The sequence below is a fragment of the Calliphora vicina genome, chromosome 2 (assembly GCF_958450345.1).
Source record: "Calliphora vicina chromosome 2, idCalVici1.1, whole genome shotgun sequence".
Taxonomy (NCBI): domain Eukaryota; kingdom Metazoa; phylum Arthropoda; class Insecta; order Diptera; family Calliphoridae; genus Calliphora; species Calliphora vicina.
The window spans coordinates 102,363,894-102,389,517 of record NC_088781.1 but is presented as its reverse complement, the minus strand read 5'-3'; the positions used below and the strand labels follow the sequence as shown (position 1 = coordinate 102,389,517).

The 25,624-nt window shown below is 32.1% G+C and overlaps 1 protein-coding gene across 1 annotated transcript; it reads right to left on the bottom strand.

The window, feature by feature from the left end:
• Positions 1–4,395: 4,395 nt before the first annotated feature.
• On the bottom strand, positions 4,396–24,967 carry LOC135950186 (glycoprotein-N-acetylgalactosamine 3-beta-galactosyltransferase 1-like). The gene is made up of 5 exons (XM_065499718.1): positions 24,393–24,967; positions 5,286–5,909; positions 5,131–5,227; positions 4,796–5,074; positions 4,396–4,734 (listed from the first exon to the last, which is right to left on the bottom strand). The coding sequence occupies exons 2-5, from the start codon at positions 5,852–5,854 to the stop codon at positions 4,540–4,542; spliced, it is 1,140 nt and encodes a 379-aa protein (XP_065355790.1). The 5' UTR covers positions 5,855–5,909; positions 24,393–24,967; the 3' UTR covers positions 4,396–4,539.
• Between the last annotated feature and the right edge of the window lie 657 nt (positions 24,968–25,624).

The window sequence follows — 25,624 nt, the reverse complement described above, 5'->3', positions numbered from 1 at the left end:
CCACTCTTTTTCTGTCTTTCTACTTTCAGGTAACACAAAGGGACATATTGCCTGAACCCACGTGAGCTGCTCTTCTCTCTTCACTTCGCTGCTGCCTGGAATCCTAACTTAACGTTATAATTTAGAAAATTGTGTGATTTGCAGAGCATTCTCCCCTGTTCTGTAAATCGAGTTATTTCAAAACAAGCGATTTTCAAAAACGAAAATAGTGGTCCAAATGGAAAAAATTAAGATAATCACTGATCAATTAATTGCAACTTAAAATCGATTTTCAAATGCAAATTAAATGATACATAAATGTGGATATGAGTCGGTAATAGTGGCCCAAATGGAAAGAGGATGATAATCTGTTATCACTTATATTTTCAACCAAAAACCGATTTTGCATATGAGAATTAAAAACATAAACGTGGCTATAAGTCGACAAATAGTGGTCCAAAATAGTACCAAACTGTATCCCAATCTTCGCACTTGAGAACCTATTAGTTATTTTTTATTTGACTAGTAGAACCAATGTTTACAATTTTTATCAAAATTGGTTTAATAATTTTGGATAAAATGTATTTTCCCGTTTTTACCTCTTTTTGGTACTTTTTTGTTCACATTGAAATGATACAAATTTTATTGAAATACATTTTATTTTCAGTAGAATTATGTCAATAATGTATACGTCAATTTATAGAAAAAAGTACCAAAATAAATAAAATTTTTACACCTTATGGGGTCAAAATGTACCAAATTTATATTTATTTTTTGAGATATAAAGAATACAATTTAAAATTTATTTCTTTATTTATAGGTTCAAAGACAAAATATGGTTCAAAAAGACAAAATGTAGTTTTTACTCGTTTTCTCCCACAATATGTTTGAATTTCATAAAAGTATTGAGTGTATGATTTAAAAAAGCGGAATTTTTTCAAATTTGTAGCTTTTATTTTGAAAGATTTGTACAATATTGTTACGAAATTGTATTTGAATTCAAATATAACGCTTTTAACGGCTGGTTTAAAGATGCATAACGTTTCTCAACCTTTCTATTTCTGGAGACATCTAATTGTGGACAATGTTGTTAACCGGCCGATTAACAGCAGTTAACATAACAGTTCTGTGGATATTATTAACATAGCTGTGGAACATATAACATTGAATAAAAGCTTTGAGTTGATCATTGTAGAAATACAGCTTTCATGAAGCATCGATAGATGGTTTGGAAGGATGTAGATGGTAATGCAGTGTATATAAGTTGGCCGTGAAAACATCAACCAGTCAGTCTAATTTGAAGCAGTGTGCTGTGTATGTTGTGAATTATAAACCTGTATATTTGTATAAAACGAATAGTGACTATTTAAATAAAGAGTTGCATTAAAGTATCCGGTTTATTTAAAGGAAAAAAACCACCGTTTTTGAAAAGGTGAAAACAATATAAATTTATTCAAATTATTGGAAATTGTTAGCTATGACATTTTCCCATCTTTCTGGCAATATATGGATTCCACTCCAAAAGAACTGCTCATCTTGTGATGCCAAGAACGAAACAAGCCAATTTCGGATACTCTATTCTGAAGTGAGGCGTATCCCAGAGAGTTTTCTGCATCGTTCAACACACAGTGGTTTAGAAACTTTTTTTTTGGAAATAATTCGTTATCTCGGGATCTATTGGAGATATTATTACAAAATTTCACATGGTTAGAGCTGAGGTGTTTTTGAGTTTGAATTACATTTGTTCAGCTTCCTAGGGGTAATACGGGCCAGTTTGTGCCCCCTCAAAGTTGGTCACCTAGGGTCTCAAAATTTTAAAAAAAAATCCCCAAAAATTCATTTATGATCCGAATGAGCTGAAACTTAAAATATAAATAGTCCTTGAGAAGATCTACAAAAAATACGCTTACATGTGTAGATTATCTCCTTCAGTTGAAGAGATATTTAGGTTTATTGATTTTTTTAATTTTGCTCGATTTTTTTTTGTTTTTTAGATATGGCGGCCCTACGGAGGGTCGAATTTTTTTTTCAAAATATCAGCTATATTGGCAATAAAATTCTAAATAAAATAAAAAAAACTTGGTAACAGTTATCTGGTCCGTGTAAAAAGTTACACGCATCCAAAGTTGGAACATGTAAAATGGGCGTTTTTCATATAATGCGTGCAAAAATCTGTTACACTAAAATTTCTGTTAAGTCAGTATGTGTTTGAATTCAAAATTTACATTTGATATGTTAATAACATTTTGTACGCATTATATGAAAAAATGTACAAATTTGTCAAAGCGGGCAAGGTTTGTGGAACTTCTGAGGAGTAAATAAAGGCTTTTTATATAAGTATTTGATACTGTTGAAAACATTATGACCTGAGGATTGATATTTTAGTAAAATTAAATAATTTTATAAAATTTTGGGACTTCATTTACCTTAAAAACTAAAAAAAACTTTCATATGGTGATTTTCCACGAATAAAAATATAAAATTTGATTTAATGTAAAATTTTAACGGTTAAAGATATCATAACAAAATTGGGAATTAATTTAGATCCAAATGTCCTTAAATTAATGACATTATAATTTTTGACATTTTTTATTTTCAAATACCGAAATTCCTAAAACGGGGAAAATGTGTTCCAAAAACTGAGTTTTTTTAGAAAAGTGCCTACTGTGACGCTATTTACCGTGTGATAGTAAAACAACTTTCTAAGTATTTAAACAACATATAGGGTTATACAAATACGGAACTTTTTCGAGGATCGGTGCTTTGCCTTTTTAGAATTTTTTACTGAAACCTAAATATTTTTTTTAAAATTGTCCAAGTTTGGATAGGTCTGGGGGATACTGTATCCGCTTAAGTGAGCCCAATTTTACTTTACATGCTTTTGCATTAAGTTTTCTTTCCGGAACTTATAAAAATTGTATATAGTCCCAAAGAAAATTTGTTTCTACAAAAGTAAAAATATAGGGACTTTTTTAGGAAAAATCGTAAAAAATTATGCCTATTTTACATGTTCCAACTTTGGATGCGTGTAACTTTTTACACGGACGAGATAACTGTTACCAAGTTTTCTTTTATTTTATTTAGAATTTTATTGCCAATATAGCCGATATTTTGAAAAAAAAATTCGACCCTCCGTAGGGCCGCCATATCTAAAAAACAAAAAAAAATCGAGCAAAATTAAAAAAAAAAAAAATAAATAAACCTAAATATCTCTTCAACTGAAGGAGATAACCTACACATGTAAGCGTATTTTTTGTAGATCTTCTCAAGGACTATTTATTTTTTAAATTTCAGCTCATTCGGATCATAAATGAATTTTTGGGGATTTTTTTAAAAATTTTGAGACCCGAGGTGACCAACTTTGAGGGGGCACAAACTGGCCCGTATTACCCCTAGGAAGCTGAACAAATGTAATTCAACTCAAAAACACCTCAGCTCTAACCATGTTAAATTTTGTAATAATATCTCCAATAGTTCCCGAGATACCGAATTATTTCCAAAAAAAAGTTTCTAAACCACTGTGCAACAGGGCATGGTTTGGACTATAAAGCGTGTTAGGTAAAACATCCCAAGCACTTCAACATCCCAAGCACATGTGTTGTCATGATGGAATATTACGGTTTCATGTCTGGTCGCATATTTTGGACATTTTACGACCATTGATCGTTTCAAAAATCAGTTGTGTTCGGTACAGGTACCCTGTGATGGTCTGGTCAGATTACAGCGCCATGGATATTTGGCTTTATTATCGATTCTTCGCAAGTAATGATTCGGTGCAAAAATTAATTTCTTTTATTTTTTTCTTTTCGGATATGCAAAATCTTCATTCAAGGGGTCTCGACATTCAATTCGTATGGTACCCAATTTCCATGTTTTTCAATTATCCCTGCAATTTCAAAACGTTTACGAGAAGTAGCTCCCAATAAGTTTTCAAGCTCTTGTTGAGTTTTACAACAATCTTCATTGGGTAATGCCTCCAATTCTTGGTCTTCAAACTTTTTTGGTTGGCCTGGGCGATCTTTGTCTTCCGTGTCAAAATCAACACTTCTGAAACTCACAAACCATCTCACGTTGAAACTGATGAAATGCATTCACCATAAGCTTTGGTGAGCAATTAGAGTCATTAGATTTTATATTGCCTAAATAGACAATTTGGAAGAAAATAGTATTAGAAATATAGTAAGACCTTAAAATATTACCATTGTTCACCGATTTCGAAAATTGTCCAGCTTTTTGTAAAAATAAGTTTCGTAATAAATTTATCTTTAAATGGAAATTTTAGAAGAAGAAAATGATCTATTCCCATTTCCCAGATTTCTATTTTTGACCCATTATCCAGTTTTATAAAATAAAATATTTCGTAGACCAACGTTTTTAACCTAATTCGAAACATTTTAAGAAATCTCATTAATCAAATTTCTTTTTAACTAATATAGTTTTATTAAATTGTTTAACAACCTTAGAAAATTTTAAAATCACAATATGCTTAATAATTGTAACAATAATAAATAAATTATGCTAAATCCTATGACTTTTCGGTGGTATTTTCTCTTTAATAGACTATAAAGGATTGTCTGAAATTTCATTACGCCATTTTTCTAATAATTCAGTCATGTTCTTTTTCTCAGGCATTCCAATAGATTTTGGCAACATACCATACGGCCTTAGTTGATAAACTAAGTAATCCATGACATACATATAGTTGGGTGAGACATAATGAAATGATATGGAGTAATCTGAACAGCATGACGGACCCTAACAATAAAACAGAGAGCATTATTAGTAATTCCCTTAAACATTTTACAAATGTACTTACATCTTCGGTTGCATAAAATATATAACGCCAATACCAACTTGATTTGGGCTTTGGAATAATATGACTATGCAAACTGGTGGGGAAAAATCGTCCACGCTTTTGATCGTCCCTGGAATCACCGGCTACAACACCGACATTTTGCAAACAAGTTCCCATTTCTTTATCCTCAGAACCTCCTCGAGTTTGGCGGCATAAAACTCGATTAGGATAGGCACGTTCTGCAAAAAGTCGCAGAGCAGCATTACTTAAAACATAACCAGCACCTCCAGACATATAGCCCTAAAATTGTTCAAATATTACAAATGAAATTTCACATACCAGTAACTAGCACTTACCTGTCTAACATGAGGCTTAAATTTACTACCAAAATACACGGAAGCATTAGGAGACATGGAGTATAGAAAGGCTCTTAGATTTTCCATAATAACATATCTTTAAATGAAAAAAAAACAGATATTAAACTGAAACTATATTCTAAAATCCAACTTACGTATCATCATCAGCCTTCAAAAACCAATCATACTCATTAACATGATGATCATAAACATATTTGAATGCTTCGCGAGTTTTATTCCACAAATTACCACGTCCTTCGCCCACATTCAGATTAATTGCACCCAAATCTTTATCTTCCTGCGAGCTCATAAAATATAATTTATTACACCTAGAGCCCCAAGTGTTTTTAACATGACGTGCCTTCTTTTCATGATTTTGAGGTCCGGTTAAAACCCAACAAAGCACCTTGACTTCTTTAAATAAACGATCTGCTATATCGGTATTAAGATCATCTGTCTGTAGTGTATTTGTTAGTTGCTTATTTAGTTCTGCAATAGAATCGTCGTAATTTCCGATAGGTTTTATAAACTCCTCGGAATCCACACTGGATAAAGGTTGTAGTATTTCACGTTCTTTGCATATATTTTGGGATTTCATTGAGGTCGTCATCATCAGTGAATCATGTTGGGTTGTATTAAGTTGGGAAAATGTAAAACCAATTGCAACGCCAACTATAAGTGTGATTAAAAGTTTTAAGAGCGATATATTGCCCTGGTTGTGCATTGTAATGGAGGTATTTTGGTAGGTTTAGTGTGAAATACAGTGTGAGGATTTTGATCTGAAAGGAAAATAATAAAAAATGTAATTATTTTAAGGAATTAATTAAATGTTCTTAGAATCCGAGGTTTATCAGCATAAACCAGTGAATTCACGTGGCCTCATAGGAAATAATTGAGAGGTGTTAAAGCGCTCGACTTAGAGGCCAATTGACAGCTCCATTTCTCCAAATCAAGTTATCGCCGAATTATAATTTCAATAAATTGTTGGTTAATTTCAATAAATTGCTGTCGAAGTATGTTTTCCATATTTTCCAACAAATAAATCATTGATCATGTTGCGGTAACGATCTCCATCATCGTATAGAACGCACCAAACGGTGCATTTTTTTTTTTTGATGTAATGGAGTCTTTCGTAAATTCTATCGGGCTTAAAAAAACAGCCGATATCTATCTATATATATAAAAATTAAATGGTCCATGTATGTAATGGCATCACGTGAGAACGGCTAGAGCGATTTGGCTGATTTTCAGGAGATAGTTTGTAAAGAAAAAAAAAAATTCCGGGTAAAAATTGGAATTTTTTTTTGAGTCAAGTCAACTGTAATAAAAAAGCTCCCTAAAATATGTAGTACAAATTTAGATATTTTATTTGCAAATAAATAAGAACAGGCAGGTGTATGTGGGTTGGAGAAACTCGAAGAACTAACATTAGTAAATGCTACCGGGCGAAGCCAGGGCGGTCAACTAGTTTCGAATAATGATCAAAAACCTTTAATATATTTTTAGGTATATATATGTAATTAGTTGTCCGATTTTTATAAACTTAAATTTATATAAATCATAGGGACTTTAATTAAAAGTATATCAACAAAAAACAAAATTACAAGCCATCTCGGTTCTCACATTTTTTAAAAAATCGCCAAAAATCCAAATATGACTCTAATGAGCTCAAATTTAGAATATAAATAGACCTTAAGGAGATCTATAAAAAATATGCATACTTATGTAAGGTATCACTTTTAGCTCAAGAGATATTTAGGTTGATTTATTATTTTTTTTTAATTCAGCACGATCTTTTTTTGGTTTGTTAGATATGGCGGGCCTATGGAGGTTCGAAATTTTTTTTTAAATATCAGAAATTTTTGCTATAAAATTTTGAATAAAATCAAGACAACTTGCTAAAATATCTTAAATTTCAGGTCATCTGGATAATACTTGGATTATTGGCGATTTTTTTAAAAAATGTGAGACCCGAGATGGCGTGTAATTTTGCTAATTAGGCGTAAAGAGTTTTATTTACAACTTTTGTATCTTTGGTGACTCCCACTGAAATTTACCGTCAAAAATGTTCGTAGAATATTTTAATCCTTTAATGTCCCTTTGAATGGACTTTTTTTGATTATCTCGAAAAAAGTGTCAAATTGACCCCTAAAGAGAGGAGTTAGAGGGTTAAGATCTTCCACAAAAATGATCAACATAAAATTCCACAATATAACTCTGACAATAAGAATTCTCTCAGATATTAACTTACAAAATTTGTTTCAGTTAGTATAATACTACCTTCGATCAAAAAACCCACTGTAAAAAAAATTAAGACCAGCTGGACTATAAGTTTATTCCACAAAAATTATCGACTCAACATGCCCCTTCAGAATTATAGGGTCGCTGTTCTGTTCAAAAAATGCTGTTGGACAGTGTTATTATTTTAATAATAGACCATAATGAAAAGAAAAACATGTCAAAAATATAAATTCATACCATAAAATGTTCCTTAAAAAATCATATTAAGGGTCCTCATGTAAACGCTTATATGCCTCGTAAACTGTGCAATCTGTGCATTTTTATACTCTCGCAAATGAACTGTCAAAAAATGTATGGAAATTCGTTTGCACAACTCGGATAAGTTTGCGCGACAATTTAGACTCGCAAACTTGAATTTATTGTGCATTTGATGAATCAGCTGCTTTTTTTTACTTTTATTAATAAGAAATAAAAATCAAATAAAATATAAAAATTTTGAGCATGTGAAAATTGTGTAACTTTAGAACAGAATGATTGTATTAAATGACATTGTATATGAAAGCATTAACCAACAGCTAGAACACAAATAAAATCTTACAAACTATGTATATCACCGTTTGTTCCAAAGATTTAACTTTCATTCAACATTTTTAAAATTAAAATTTATACAATTTGAAAATTTATTTTTTAAGGCTTTTGTTGAATTTATTTTTATTTGACATTTGTATCAAATAGAGAGAAATTTAATGTATAAACTTGCACAAAATTGAAAAGGTGGGTTCATGAAACACGTCGCGCAAATTTGCACAATTGAACAAATGGGAAACTTAAGCGTTTAAATGAGTACCCTTATTATTTTGAATGACCATATAGATTTCTTCTTGTATTTTATATATAAAAGGAAATATCCTACGGCTTAATTATTGATATATCCGAGGTGCCCCACTTTGGGCATTGTGGCTTGGCTCCCCTTGTTGTTTTAAGCCCAAATTCAAAACTTAAATTTATCAAAGCCATGGAAAATTGTATTAAAAGCGGCCTATTCGTTTAAAAGTTACAGATTTATTTCCACATTTTTTCAGTTTCCCCACTGTGCAGCGGTTAAAAATAAAACTCATTGAAACCCAGTGCAACGCTGGATAAAAAAGATAGTAAATAAATAAAAATTTAGATCAAAATTTAACACACCACACCATAGTGGGTATTATGCGTTTGTGCTAGACTTGCCACCTTTTGAAATTTCCAAAACGGGACACCACTAAATGATCAGAGAACGATGGAAAAAACATGGAAAATGACCAAGTGTGGGTTATAGACTTGCTGAGTACATTACAAATTGTGTCAAAAAATTTCAGAAACACCTTCAAATAAAGAAGTTATTCTGAAAAAACCGTTTACAGTGATGTTTTTCAACTTATCGATCTGTAACTCAGTCAGTTTTTGTTCAATTTTTATTTTTTTTTAACGTGTTGGGAAAGAAAACTTATTACGCTTCAAAATGACAGGCATTTATTGATACATTTGTAAGTTATAAGTATTGTTTTTGTTACGATCTTTTTTGATTTGAGTCGCTTTTCATTGCTTATTTTGATATGAAAGCTTATAAAAATGTATATCAATGTATGTATAAAGAAAACATGGTTTTAATTTTTCAAATCGGATGAAAACTGTAAAAGTTTTTCAACTTTTCATTAATACCTTTTTGAGTATTTTCTCCCCCAGCGCATATAAATTTTAAAAAACCAGGGTAAATATTTTCGAACTTTTTTCTAAAAAGTTTAATAACTTTAACAAATATAAACCGATTTTAATAAGTAAACCTTTTTGTCTATATAAAATTGTCTTTAAAGCACTGTGCAAAATTGGTTTTCATAGAAAAGAATTAAAATAACTATTGTTGAATTTGAAAAATTATGAAAAAAAATAAAAAAAAAAATTTTACTTTTTTAATAACTTAAACAATTTCTTAGATTATTTTTTAAAATATTGAAATCGGTTTTAAAATGTCTGAGTTAGAGGTATTGAAGTACTACCTACCCTAAAACACTTGGTTCAAAATAACTCAAAATTTTGAGACTTTTGAAAGTCTTCGAAATTTATACAGGAGTAAATAGTTATTTTCGAATATCTGGAGAACTATAATTGTGGAAGTCTTAAAATTTTGCCCTAATATCACCCTTACTATTCTACATTTTTTGGGTGAAAATGTTATTGTGTTAGTGGGCGTGACATCTCTCATACAAAGTAAATAGTTAATTTCGAATATCTGGAGTACTATAATTGTAAAGTATTTAAACTTTGTATGAATCAAATTCTTGTCACTATACGGAGATTGGCTGAAAATGGGCGAGACTGAATTTTTTAAAGTAAATAGTTATTTTCAAATATCTGGAGTACTATAATTGTGAAATTCTTCAAACTTTATATGAATCAATTTCATATCACGACATGAAGTTTAACCAAATTGGGAAGAATCGGAACAAGGTTTAAGTCACCTACCACACAAAAAAAAATAAATATTTTCAGAACTATAATTGCGAGATTCCTCAAACTTTGTCCGATAGCTCACTTATCATTTTACATAGTTTGGCTGTAAAATGGTCGGGATTGGATTAGTGGGAGTGACACCTCCCATACAAAGTATATAGTTAATTTCGAATATCTGGAGTACTATAATTGTAATGTATTTAAACTTTGTATGAATCAAATTCTTATCACTGTACAGAGTTTAGCTAAAATGGTTTAGATCGGAACAGTGGGTGTGAAACTTTCCATTCAAAGTACATAGTAAATATTGAATATCTGGATAATTAAAATTGCGAGATTCTTCAAACTTTGTCTGAAAATTTATTTTTTATAATTTTACCTAATTCAGTCCATAATTTAAAATTTATATTTTTAATCGCTTTTATCAGCTTTTTTATTATTTGAAGTAATAAATTCAACAAACTCAGTCCATTTCAATGGACCAACAACTCACCTTTAACTAAAGGTACAAGCATCCTAGAGTGAGTATCGTGCCATTTATTTTTCATGAAAGTTAAATAATGTTTACTAATGAGTTTATTAAAACTCATAGAAGTTAATGCACTAAGTACCTATGTATATTGTTAAATAGTGATATTCAGTTTTTAGAAAATACTATATTTCAGAAAATAAAGCATCCTTGTATCGGTATTTCCAATTTTTGATTTTTTTTATATTTTTTGTGGTAATTAATGAAAAAGTTATGTTTTTTTTTAAACGGGACAAATGGCGTCCCGTTCAGAGTATCGCCGGGACACGGGACATTCGACTCTAAAACTGGTCTGTCCCGACGAAAACGGGACGGTTGGCAAGTCTAGTTTGTGCTGATGTTTGTAACGCCAAAATTTATCAGTCTAACATACCTATCGATTCAGAATAATTTTCTGGGTCGACTTAACGATGTCCGTTCGTCTGGCTGGCTGGATGTCCATGTAAACTTGTATGCAAAGTACAGGTCGCAATTTTCGATACAATTTAGCACTTGTATTATTTTTGGGTCGAGGACAAAGCCTATTGATACTGGTGAAAATCTGCACATTTAATTTCTTAAACATGTTGGCATTCAAATAAAATTTAATAGAAAGAAGTTTTATATAGAATGACCATAATTCTTTAATGACCATTATTCGTCATAATCACTCACGAAAAGAAATTATTGAAATTTGATAAGTATTATTAATATTACCACTACTATCCACAGGATCTTTTGGTGGTATAGAACATGTTCAAAGATTTCAGCATTCAGTTCACAAAACTGTTTATTCTCAACATTACCTAAAATAAATTGGTGATACCTAAAACCACAGTGTCCGGTGAATAATTCAGTATTTAAGTTTTCTCAAGTTACCCTTTCCGAGCGATAGCAACAATTGAGATCTACGTTTGGACAGAGTAATAAACCGTTTGGACTGTCTAAGACCTGTTAAGTTAGCCCAAAATCGGGCAAATTCCGATTCAATCCTAGAACGAAATCGAATTCCTATTGGCCAGAAAATCATCTCATTCATTATCAGCGTGTCCTTCGTGGCCAGGTACCCAGCACAAGGTGAGTAACTTGTATGCACCGAGTTCATGCATAGATGTCCAGCATTCCATGACAACACTTCATATGATGGTAAGGCTCTAAGCAGCCTTACAAAGATCCTTGTATTCCTTAAACTCCCTTTTAAACATTCATTAGAGCATATAAGGATTTTAAAAGAAAAATGTTTTTGATCATTTACTTAGTGTAGGGTATTATATGGTAGGGCTTGACCGACTATACTTCCTTACTTGTTTTATTTTATATTTAACGATTTTTCCATATTTTTTGCACATACATATGTATGTATATACATTAATACATTCAAACCACCTTCGTATACAAATAAACGTCACTTCTATTAATTTTATATTAAAAATAAACTATTGTTCAAATAAACATTTTGCATGCTATTGCTGTCGTGCTGCATAAATATTCAAAACGATACAATAAATCATTTTAAAAAGGCATCATGTTAAATTATAAAATATGACAAATATTAATACACGGCTTTTTAAACAAATAAATAATATTGAATCAATACAGTAGGTACTCGAAACAAATAAGCTTTCAAGCTGTCATTATAACAATACATACAACTAGTCGTTTTGGCGTTTGTCAACTGTTAAAGGTGTTCGAATAAGGTAAACGTAAACGATTGTTTTTAATTGTTAAATAATAATAACAACAAACAATATTGACAGAGTAAGAGACAACGTGAAAGAGAGATAAGAAATTGTATAAAGAAAAACAAAAATAAATTCAATAAATAAAAGTGAAACTGTTTAAATTCCGTAAACATTCAATAAGATTTACAAGCTTTGAATACTTGTATGGATGATGATGGCGAAGATGCTGATGATGTTGGAGGATGACGACGATGATGGCTGTAAATTATTTAACAAAACGACAATAACAACAACCACAACATTAACAAAAATAATTTCGTAAAAATTTAACACTTGCTTGGTTTATATGGGTATGAGTGAAGAGAAACAAGAAAAGATGCAATAAACCCAGCAGATTTACAAGTACCCAGCAGTTAGCACGCAGTCAATCTAATAGATAGTAATTGACACTAATGTCTGATCACTTGGCTGACTCCAATTTATATATTTTTGGTCATTTGAAAAGTATGTGCTCTTTGTGGTGCAGAGAGGAGACAATTGGTTACTATACGCATCCCTTGTAATCTAACGTGTGGCCAATTGTCACTTTAGTGTCTCTATGTAATCTAGATTGTAGTACTGCACTTTATGATGTAGCTATTTTACCCAGCAGTATTCATCTATTGGAGAGCTGTCGGAGTAAGGTATGTTTACAAGCAATCGGTTATTGGATTGTCCGGGAGATGTCTGTTTAATTGACTATTTCAGGTCAATTAGTACCCATATATGTTAAAATAACTAGTTATGTATGTAGCTGATCAAGTAACGAGTTAGGTAGTTAGTAAGGTAAATGACTCTAGGTAACCGGTAGATGAATCCAATGCATTGACTATTTTGAACCAGCTATCGGACAGTCTCATAGTAATCCAAAAGTTAAAATAACTAGTCACTAGTGATATAACACCCTAAATGATAACTAAAATCACTAGATCGGGACAGTCATCCAGAACTGCTTGGAATAAACAAAACCAAACATGCAAAAAAAAACTTTAAAAAACACCAACAACAATAACAAATTGCACACTACAAGATGCAAATTTTGTTGGTGACCTTTAAAAAACAACAAAAACCACAACAGCATACTGCACTGCACTGCAGCAGTAAAATGATGAACAACAGGAATGTTCAAAAGTTTAAATTAACTCGAAGAAGTAGAAGAATCGAAAAAAGACAAGTTACGACAACTTCACATACACATGCGCGCGCAATTAACACACATTCGTTCGTATTTTTTGTTTCAATTCATTCGAACGTGTGTTGTTCAGTGTGTCATACACTGCTGCCATGTTTAACGGTTCTAAATATTTTAGTACTAAAATTAAAAAAGGTGTGCTACTGTTACAGCTAACCGTTACCCCTAAAATACCCTCTCTGCTCAAATACCGTTACTGCTAAGCTACAGTAACACAAATCACTGCAATTTCCGTTACCGATACCGATATTCTATAAATAAATTACAGCCTTGTTAAGGTTCACATTTTGTCTAAGATGGGTTGAATAAAATATCTATTTTCGAAATCATCTACTTTTATTTTAATTCTTGAGGAAGCAGTTATTACCTGTCATCGATTTCGGACGAAGATGTCAACATCCCAAGAAGGATCTGGAGGTTTCTGCATTATCACCATCATTAGGATGTTAAAATTACTAGCATCTGCTCTTATCGGGAATCGGATTAATATTCTTGTTTCATAGACAAAACAACTTGATCTCAATAAAAACCATATCTACTTATATAAATAAAAATCAAATGTCGTGCGTTGGTAATTGCATCAGTTGAGAAAGGGTGGACCGATTTGAACTATTTTGTTCGTCATAGTCCAAATTAGGTTTTTACCGAAAGAAAAATTCACAACCTTTTTCTAAAATCGTAGTAATTCAATTTAAGTTTTTACTGAAAGAACAATTTACTACACCCATTTTTTGGCGATATATATAAAATCGCAGAAGGCATGAACCGATTTGGAATTTTTTATACATGTTCGCAATAGTCCATAAAAGTTTCTAACAGAAAGAAAAATTGTTCGCGCCCACTTTTATGAAATCGTCGGGTAATTTTATCCGTTGGATTGTTCCGTATTTGACCGTAGGCAGTGTACATGGCTGTAATTGGAGTTAGTGCGGATAATTCAAACTATGAAGTCACTCAATTTCAAATCTGCCGCTATGCAGTCGTACATCAGGAAAATGGTCAAACAGTGTACTTTACTGAGGATAATGTATTACAACTAGTTGATCGCCATCTACAATATTGACTAGATTTTTTGAAATGTGCCGGAATGATGCTATACTCCGAAATGCCAAGATATCAATCAATTGTCAAAGAAATTTCAACAGCGGTAATAAGGAAATCCAGTTCCAGGTTTCGCCCATTTATTTTTCTCCGAAGCATTTGGTCGCATTTACACAGTTCATCCAAGAAACGATGAATGTTTCTATTTGCATTTGCTATTAGTCAATGTTCGTGGCCCAACATCATTCCAAGATTTGCGAACTATAAATGGTGAATTGTGTGACACGCTTGCGATTGTTAGAGAATGATACTCATTGGGAATACACACTCGAAGATGCTGTGCTTTCATCAAATGAACATTGTTTTCGATAATTATCTCAACTTGCTTCCCATTCAAACCGACTGATTTGTGGAGGAAATACAAATATGGCATGTGTGATGATATTTTGCATCAAATCCAAATTTGAAACTGAGCGAGGAAATTTACAACGAGGCTTTGATATTAGGTGTGTTCGCGAAATTACCAGTAACTTTATTTTGGAGAGTAAAAATAAATTACTCTCAATCTGAAAATTACAAAAAAAAGTAAGCGAACAACAATTTGTAAAAATAAGTTGTATTTTATTATAAATCAATTCAAAACATTTGTTTTGTGTTATTTTACATCTTTTCTTTGGAAACTTGTAAATTGTAGTAATTTTCAACTTTTTAGTTTGGTTTATATTTTTATGGTGATCTTTATTACTGGACAAAAAATGTCCAGTAAAAAATATCATGTTCTCTATCTACGAACTGTCACTTTTAACACTCTCTTGCTCTCTCGTTACAAGTTTTTAAAAGTAAACGAACGTAATCCCGTAACTTCCAGTGATAATTTTACAAATTATCAAGTACGCGAACACTACTATTAATTGGGGATATGAGCTTGATGATGTCAAACCAGGTATTTGATTTTGGCAATGATACACTTCAAGAATTGTAGCTACGTTGTTGGAAGGCGGTCGAACTGCTCATTCAGCACTCAATTTGCAATTGAATATGCAAATAAATGAAAATCTAATATGGAACATTTCCAAGAATAGCGCGATGGCCAAAGTTTTGCAGCAAAGCAAACTAATCGTTTTAGACGTTTTAGACAAAACATTGCAAGATTTACGAAACAATCAAAGCCGGTTTGGTGGTGCGATGTGATTGCACGGTCAACGCCAGCCAATGAACATAATGCATGTTTGAAATCGTTCGTTTTGTGTAAACACGTCGAGAAACTTAAATTGACTGTGAACATGCGGTCGAGCTGCAGAACGTATTTTCTGGAGAAGTATTTTCCATGCAATGGCTGGACATTGACAACGGTAAAATCCCGGTTGACATTTCGACCGGCTGCATTCAATTTCACGTCGCTTTCTGCCAGTACACCGAACTAAAATCCGAACGAAACATAAACCAACCACGTCTTTGTAATGGCTCCCCACTTGAGGTAAAAAACTTGATGAATAAGTGCAAAGGAGAAGACGTTTTAATACCATGGATCCCAGGGGCTTTGACCGACATGCCATTCGATTTTAAACGCTTGCACTCATAAAGTCATGAACGAAATTATGATATCACAGCATTGCTTTGCCACAGTGGAAAATGTTGGTCATTTTCGGATCAAAAATCTGTAACTTTTGTTTATAGGCACGAAAAGGCAGCTAGTTTGATATATCTTTTAGATAATAAGTTGAACTTTAATTCTATGTTAAAACTAGATCGGCGGCAAACGGCGTCAACAGTTAAAATCCTAGTCAAAGTTGCGTAGGTAAGCCAAAAAACATTATATATTTCAAATGAATAAATTTCCAATCTACTAACAATATATATAAAAGTCATAACAAAAATAGAATCTGGACAGGATACCCTTTCCAACAAGGTATGACAATCTTAAAAAAAATAATTATAAATATTAAAAATAAGCCCTTGGTATAATTTTAACTCCCCAAATCGTTAAAGTCGAAAGTAGTGTGTTCTGTCGCCATTTTCGAATACTTCTGTTGACATAATAACCAAAATTTCTGCAAATTATTATTGCTTGACATCTTAGCTTTACGATGGAACTTGTTTTATGGTTAATTTCAAACATTTGCAAAAATTTATTATGAGATGCAAACACCTTATATAATCCACTGTGCTTTGCTGCGAAAAAAGTATTTCTTTATTTTAATTTGGGTCTGCACAAGTTGTCTTGCAAGCGTATTGGGATGGTTTCGCAGCTTCACAATATATTTCTCACGGACTTTCTCGAACTCTTCCTTTACCAATGTCACTTCTAAGTCTCTGTGGATGTTTTCATTTCTTATGTACCATGGTGCTCCCGTCATGGTCCTAAGAATTTTAGATTGGGCCATCTGTATAAGATCAATACTGGTGTTGCTAGCCATTCCCCATAATTGAATTCCATATGTCCAAATAGGTTTTAAAACGGTCTTATACAGGATGACTTTATATTCAAGGCTTAATTTTGATTGGTCACTGATTAACCAATGAAAGCTAGAGGCTTTTAACTTCATGTGAAGTCTCTTGGTTTCTATGTGTCGGCGCCAAGTAAGCCGTCTATCTAGGTGAATACCAAGGTAGGTGACATAATCAGACTGCGGTATATTAACGTTGTTGAGTGTGACAAGTGGGCAATTTCCTCTCCTTAGAGCGAACGTAACATGTTTACTTTTCAGCTCAATTACCTTTATTCGCCAGTCTTTCAACCATGACTCCACACGTACGAGGTAATTCTGTAGTTGACTAGATGCCATGAGTGGGTTTTCGTCTGAGCTAATAATGGCGGTATCATCAGCAAATGTTGAAATTGTTAGTTTATCGCACGTAGGGAGGTCGGAGGTGTAAATCAAATATAGCGTAGGTCCTAGTACACTTCCCTGTGGAACGCCAGCTCCAATCTTGCATTCTCTCGTCACATAATCATTGTACTTAACTCTGAAAAGTCTATTCGATAAATAAGACTCCAGCAATTTATGAGTACACAGTGGTAGTAAACATTTGATTTTATGTATTAGACCCTTGTGCCATACCTTGTCAAAAGCCTGAGCAACGTCTAAAAAGATGGCAGAACAATATTTCTTTAATTCAAAAGATTTTCGAATCTCTCCAGTTAAACGATTGACCTGTTCAATGGTGCCATGATGTTCACGGAAACCAAATTGGTGTACTGGGATAATGTTTCCATCATTCAAAAAAGGTATTATCTTTTCCTGGAATATTTTTTCGAATAACTTCGACAAACAAGGGAGTAGGCTAATAGGTCTATAAGAAGATGGCAGGGTTAAATCTTTACCCGGTTTAGGTATCATTATTATTTGAGAAATTTTCCAATTTTTTGGATAAATTCCTAGTTTCAAGATCGCATTAAACAATATAGATAGCACAATTATTGCCACATTTGGTAGGTTCTTAATCATTGATGGCGTTATTAAATCATATCCCGGTGATTTTTTCAAGTCTAATTTATTTTTAATTACTCTATTAACATCCTCAGGACTAATATCGAATTGGGCTGCATTAGCCATTGTTGAAGCTGGCAGTTCTTCTAGTTCAAACTCATTTGCCGTGGAGTTGGGTTGAAATACTTCACTTAAATGTTCAGCAAATACTGAGGCTTTTTCTATAGCACTTCGTGGCCAGGTTCCGTCAGCTTTTCTTAAAGCGCTTTGCAGCAGGTGATCTATTATGTTGCCATTCTCTTCTGAGTCTTCTCTTTTCGAGAAGAAGTCTTTCAATATCCGAACTTGAAATAGGCGTATTAGTTTTTGGAGGGATCTGGCACCTAGAGTGTTCCAGAGCCGAAACAATCAATGACGTGAAGTCATTAACGGTCCTATCTATGTCTTCCTCACACTGTAAATTAGGATTTGTGTGGATATGACTGCTGATATATTTCCTATATTTTAGCCAATTTGTCTTAAAATACAAAGAGTCCTTAGGAAATCTTGGGGTGTTGGGTCTCTCACAATAATTAATAATTAGAGGAGAGTGGTCAGAAGATAGATCATAGGGTATTTCTGTGGATATTGCATTCCGAATAATATTTCTGCATATGGCGAAGTCTATTAGATCAGGAATTTTTCTAGGATCAGTTGGCCAATAAGTTGGGTGTCCAGGAGACACAAAATCTAAGCAATTTTTGCGATCAACTAGAGCTTTATACAGCTGTCTACCTCTGGGATTTACCAATCGCGAACCCCAATATGTATGTTTGGCATTGTAGTCTCCACATGCCAGAAACCGATCTCCTAGTGTTATAAAGAATTCTTCAAATTTTTCCTTGGTCATCGAAAAACGTGGTGGGCAATATATAGAGCTCAGAGTTAGGTCTCCAGCTGGGTATTCAAGGCGAATAGATGTTGCTTGCATACAATCCTTTGAAAACGCTTCTAGGGCATAGTGTCTCAATCGGTTTCTAATTATGATACCGGTACCGCCATGTGCCTTACCATCCGGATGGTTTGTGTAATAAAATGAGTATCCTGATATATTAAAGTTATATCTATTTGTAAGATGTGTCTCCGAAATTAACATCACATCGATGCTTTTATTTAACATAAAAATTCACAAATCGAATACAATTTTTTTTCTAAGTTGGGCAGGACAAAGTTTGTCGGGTCAGCTAGTTGAATCAATAAGAAACCATAACGAAAGTCTAGTAATGTTGAAAATGTTTATTCAAATATGGAACAATGTAAATTTAAAGTTGAAAATTATTGATTTTTTGTATTTCAATATAATTATACCCTACACCACCATAGTGGGGAGGGTATTATGCGTTTGTGCAGATGTTTGTAACGCCCAAAAATATTAGTATAACACCCACCTTAAAGTATACCGATCGACTTAGAATCACTTTCTGAGTCGATTAAGCGATGTCCGTCCGTCCGTCCGTCCGTCCGTCTGGTTGGCTGGCTGTCCATGTAAACCTTGTGCGCAGAGTACAGGTCGCAATTTTGAAGATATTTCCATCAAATTTGGTACATATTATTTTTTCGGCTCAAGGACCAAGCCTATTGAAACTGGCTGAAATCGGTCTACTATTTCACCTAGCCCCCATACAAATGTTCTCCCGAAATTGGACTTTATCGGTCATAAATGTTTAATTTATATATGTATCTCCACAAATTCCGCTCCAAATAAGTTGTATATACACAAAATTCATGTCACCAAATTTTGTTACGATCGGTCCATAATTAGTCATAGCTCCCATATAGACCCGCTTCCGAAAATCACTTTAACGTGCATAAATCGCTTAAAAATGTTGGTAAACACACAAAATTCAACATAGTTAACTTTAATATAGACATAAATCACACGACCTAATTTCATGGTGATCGGTCCATAATTGGTCATAGCCCCCATATAACCCCACTTCCGAAAATCACTCAAAAATATAAATTATTGAAATTTTAAAAGAAAAAATTTTTTTGCCTAAAAGAAAAAATTTTTTTGCCCTACTTAGTGTAGGGTATTATATGGTCGGGCTTGACCGACCATACTTTCTTACTTGTTTTAATTAAAGTTTGTTTTTTATATAATGTTGACAAATGTATGTATGAATATGCAGAAGTGTCGTGGTCTATTCAATAAATACAATAGTTTAGGGCAATTCTATGATTTAAAACTCTGGTGATGATTTGGATTATCCTCAGCATGAACAGTGATGAACAAGTAGTGGATAAACTTTCTATTGAAAACAATTAATAGAATTTGTTTCAAAGCTCCATAAACGACTACACTCAGGGAAAAACTGCAACTTAAAAATAAGATCGCGTCAAATTAATTCAGTAGAATTTGCCTAAACTATTGTATTTGTTGAATACACCTCGACACTCCTGCATATTCATAGATACATTTGTCTATATGATATAAACCACCAATTTAATTGCTAACAATGATGGACGTTAGTTGTCCAGACAGTAAGAATATCGAACATTAAAAATTGGGGCTAATAGAGACATAATTTTACCAAATTTAGTTAGAGTCCTTTAATTGACAATACTACTGTTAAATAAGATACACTGAGCTAAAGTAATTTTAGAAAAAACATCATCAAACTTATAGGGGAATACATTCCTACTGATTTTGCAAAAATGAAATGAACCATCGATCCATTTTCTCTTAGTTTAAGTATATTAAGGAAGAACTTGATAATTTAATGGTTATTCACTGAAACTTCCTCTTAGGGTTGAGGAGCGACAATCCTGAGTTTCATTTCGAATTTATTTAACAATAGTTTAGAGCAATGAGAACCAACTACAGCACCAGTTCACAAAAAATCTCATATACGAGTGTTGGTTTTGTTTTCACACTTTTTAACAGGCGCGGATTCAGAGGGGTGAGAAAAGGAATTCCCCACCAAAACCGAAAAGCTTTAATATTAAAAAGGAAACATTTTCATTTATTAACCCCCACCCCCCAAATGGTTGACATGGCTCCGCGCCTGTTTTTTACTAATACATTCTCACCACTTAGGTTTTTGACAACTGAGTTAGATCTTTGAAAAGAGAGTTTCCAATCTATGTTCTTGAAAGAGAACGAGAAAAATTTCTCAAAAATTATGGTGTAAATAGAGTATTAGATGTTAATATAATTGCATATTTACAATGACTACAAATTTGCCGATGGTAATACATCATCAACATTAAAAAATCGCAATACACTGATATTTTAGTTTAACATAGACACATTCATACATTTACACAACAATATATTTGTAAAGTAACAATTTACCAAGTATCGCTTACAAATGAAAAAAAAACAATGTCTTCAATATGACTCACTCAACGTCATCATCATAAACATCAACATAATTAAATAATAAAAAATCAAATTTATAATTTTGTTGTTTGTCCGCTTAAGAGAATGAGGAGATTAGATGGAAATAATAAATAAATAGCTTGTACTCACATTTCAAGTTAATTATTATGGAATAGCAAGTAATGTCCAAATTAGAGATCTAAAACCTCACGAAAAGCAAATTTAAACCAATTTGTTATTAGCCAATGTCACAGAGAGGTACGAGTTTTTAATGAAAAATGTGCAGAAAATCTGGTCACAATAATATTCAAGAAAAAGAAAATTCGATTTTTAAATGACAAAAAAAATTAAAATGCAGATGAACTATGTGGGGTTCCATAGTCCAAGTTGAAGGACTACGACACTGCGAAGTTCATCCACCTCCTAACGAATCAATATAGATCAGTGGTCGACATAAAGATAACATGGAACTTGGTCTTGGCACTTTTTTAAATGCTTTTATTTAACTTGCAATGTTTGTCTTTTTGTTAAGGTAAAAATTTGTAACAGAATTTTGAATCAGTTCTCGTAGCCCTAATAGGCTGAAATGCCTTAAACATTTTTATATTATACAAGTCATATGATATAAAACTTGTCGCAACAAGTCCAGCATCAGGATATAAATTGTATATCTAATCCCAGGCAAAAATATTGTTACGTTTTAACCTTTTCAAAACGTTGGTTTATTTCCTTTAAGTAAACCGGATACTTTTGATTGCAAATAAAAGCCGTTTAGTAGTTTGAAAATTGTAACAACTCTTTATTTATTTAAAATGTCCAACAACCACAGAATTAAATAGTCACTCAATGTTTTTTTATACACGTTTATAAATTCGCAGAAATACACACACTTTATAATGCACACGAATTCACTTGAAAAACACAGCACACTCAGTTGATGTTTATTCGAAAAGCGTCTCTGATAAACTAACTAACGACTGCAACCTCTGCAACTATTTATAACACTGCCATCTGCATTCTAGATTGCACTTTAACTGTCTAGAGCTTTCTAATACATACGTCATCTGTGGTGTACTTTCTACAATGTTCTTTAACTGAATATTCGAATTCGAATATACGGTCGCAGCAAACAGCGTTGCCAACTTACGATCAATGGTCAACTGAAAGCTTTTATTCAATGTTAATAATGCCCACAGATATGTTTTCTATTACAGCACTGCTATTTGAAAGCATTCTGCTACTTTTAAATCTGCCTTTAAAATCGTTACATTTGAATTCAAGTACAATTTCGTAACAATATATTAGTTCCACAACTAGTTCTAGAAAGGATGCTATAGCCAATTGCCACCTACAGAACAGGTTCTTAAGAAGTTAGCACACGTTACTTAAAATCGTTATGGAACCAGTTTTTTAAACATTTTGTTTTGTTCGAAATTGTCTTCCTCGGAACTAGATCGAGAGAAGCCTTACCAAGCAAACGCCCATTCTTAGGAACAGCTTTAGAACTAGTTTCTTCGTCTGTTATTTTTATTAAAAACTAAGGAACTAATTTCCCGTTGGGTCTAGTTTTTAGAAGCAGATGATGAATTTTTATTGTTTCAATGGTTAATTTATAGAATTAGCCTTATATATGTATTTACCGCTATATTCATAAAACAAATTTAAATTTTTCAAAACTACTTTTTCATACAAAATTTGCTTTATGAATCTTTGATAAATTGAAAAATTGTTTGTGGCTATCAAAGCTGTAAATGAATCATTCTTTTTTGATTTTAATTCGTTACGTATTGAATGAAATTTTAATCAATTCAAACGAATTAGGCAGAAATGTATTTCAATTCATTTCCAATTCAAATGTGTTTGTAAAAAGGAGTTGCAATTCGTTTTCAATTCAAATGAATCCGTAAAATGAATTGCAATTCGTTTCCAATTCAAAGTCAATTCAAATGAATTGGAATTGAAATACAATTCTTTCTACAAATTCATTTTAGTTGAAAATGAATTGCAATTAATTTTTACCAAATTCATTTGAATTGACTCAAATTTCATTCAATTATTTTTTTTTGTATGGAAAGAATTAATTCAAAACTTGCTAATTCAGTGCATGAATAATTCGAGAATTAACTCCAATTCTTGGTTTTCAAACTTTTTTGGCTGGCCTTGCTGATTTTTGTTTTCCGTGTCAAAATCATCACTTCTGAACCGCACAAACCATCTCTGAAACTGATGAAACACATTCACCATAAGCTTCGGTGAGTACTCGGCATGCTACAACAGCACTTTTTTCAAATTAAAGTAGTAAATTAAACTTTGTTTCTTACACTGTAATGCTCAATAACTAAGTGAGAATAAATTACAGATATGTACCCTTAAAAATGACATATCAGTTATCCCGCATTTTTATTCGGCCTCTGCTGGCTTAGTGCCGATTACTGCTGTAGATCAACAATATTGATCTTGAGACCAACAACAGTTAACTGTAAGAGCCTTGCATGGTTGTGGTAAACATAATCTAAGATCAACATATTATGATAAGATTTATGATTGTGATCCAAACATATTATGATCATTATTAGTATCATAAAATTCCCTATAATGATCAAATATATTCGTAATAACATTGTCATACTTGATTATAATATGTTCTGAAGTAAAAATATTATGATCCAAAGTAATCGTACTATCACCCAATAAAATCATAACATGATCCAACGTAATCATATCTATAATCCAATGAAATCATATTATGATCCAAGAACGCAGTATAATTGTAGTAATCATGAGGAACCATGTTTTTTCTCTGCTTGCAGAGATGCGTTACGGAAAAAGTTCAACAAAAAGGAAATCTGTTATTAGTTTAAAAAAACTTTTCAGTTTACCATCGTATCACATTGTAAACTAAAATATCGAAGATTCTTTGAGGTCGATGACTTGTGTGTTCAGTTATTATTATTGTACAAATTTCCAATGAAAATATTTCCACAAATATTTGTGATGGCTTCGCTCTGAGTACGAGTATAAATTTAAAACACATTCATTATAAAAAAAAACACTTGGCGCATGCCGGCATTGCATTTTTCAATACCTGTATTACATTATTTAACCCATGCGAACAGAAAAACCGTTAATAACTGAAATGTTTTACAAATTCTTGGTTGAGTTGCCAATTTTGTTAACAAATTTTCTTTGCTAAAGTGGAAGAAAATTTAGTTAGCAACAAGGGAATACGATTGCAAAAACTATATTAGAGTTTAATAAAATATTATATAAAACTTACCCATTGATTTTTACATTAATTCCTAAAACATTAAATGTTATCAGCTTTAAAATACATCTCAGAGACAGATAGAGAGAGGGCAGAAGAAATGACAGCTTATTCAAATTTAAATGTTTTCACTTTCGAATGGCCTTTATAAAGAGATTTTGATTTACGCATAAATTTAAGCCAATTTATTTTGAAATACTTTTTGTTGATTTGTTTTAAGTATTTTATTATTATTTTTATTATTACTCAATCACTTCATGCTATAAATTATTATTTTTGTTTAATAATTTTCGAATATTATTTCATGTTTATTCCAATAAATTATTATTAAACTTCACTTAAAAATTCCACTTGGTCTTGAAAGAACACAACAACAACAAGAACAACAAATAAAATAAACAACAATTCGTTAAAGTTTCTGATGTTTTTTTTTTCAATTTATTTTGTTTGTATTTTTTTATTGCCAACAATCGACCGACCGTACCCGCTTATGGCTCGCTGCATACTTGACTGTCACTGCTTAAAAGTCATCGTTCAGAGGCGATGACGATTTTAATATGAGTATTTTGTAGGTATTTTATTCAGTTTTCTTATATTTTGTTTTTATTTACTTTTTTTGTTGCTGTTGCTGTTGTTTGTTTTTGTATTTGTTTTCTTGTATAATTTTTGGGGAGATAACACAAACTGCTCATACGTCCGTAGTACATATACAAAAAAAAACACCTATAACACCATCATCATCATCGTAGCGCTACTGCGCCAATAACTACCAGACATAAAGAAAAAAAACACATTGTCAGAAAAAGATTTAAACAAAAACAAACAGAAGAAAACAACAACATAAATTCATATACTGCACATGTACAACATCCGATTAAAACAATACAAAAATCGAAGAAAAAAAAATCATTTAATATTCGTAAATTGTACGCATGCGCAGCACAGTTCAGCACATGGTTGGTTCTTCATCGAACACATTTTGTCACATTGATTATACGACACACAAGCCAACTTTAAAACAAACACACACAGATACTTAATAACCTACACACTTACACTCTACTGTGTAAAGAAATTTTAAATTCTCAATATAAATTTAAATGTCACTTACACATTAACATGAGCGATAGATACTTTTCAGTACCTGCAAATTTGTTTAATATTTATTTGTTAGCTGGGTATTTTTATATCGTTTTTTTTTTTTTTTAAATTTAATTGTTTTTAAAGAATGTCGTTTAATGAAT

Excerpts from the sequence above, each read along its gene's own strand:
- LOC135950186 (XM_065499718.1), bottom strand. The coding sequence starts at position 5,854 with ATGCACAACCAGGGCAATATATCGCTCTTAAAACTTTTAATCACACTT. Across the intron at positions 5,228-5,285 it reads TTGAAGGCTGATGATGATAC|ATATGTTATTATGGAAAATC; the intron begins GTAAGTTGGATT and ends TTTCATTTAAAG. Across the intron at positions 5,075-5,130 it reads TTAAGCCTCATGTTAGACAG|GGCTATATGTCTGGAGGTGC; the intron begins GTAAGTGCTAGT and ends GAACAATTTTAG.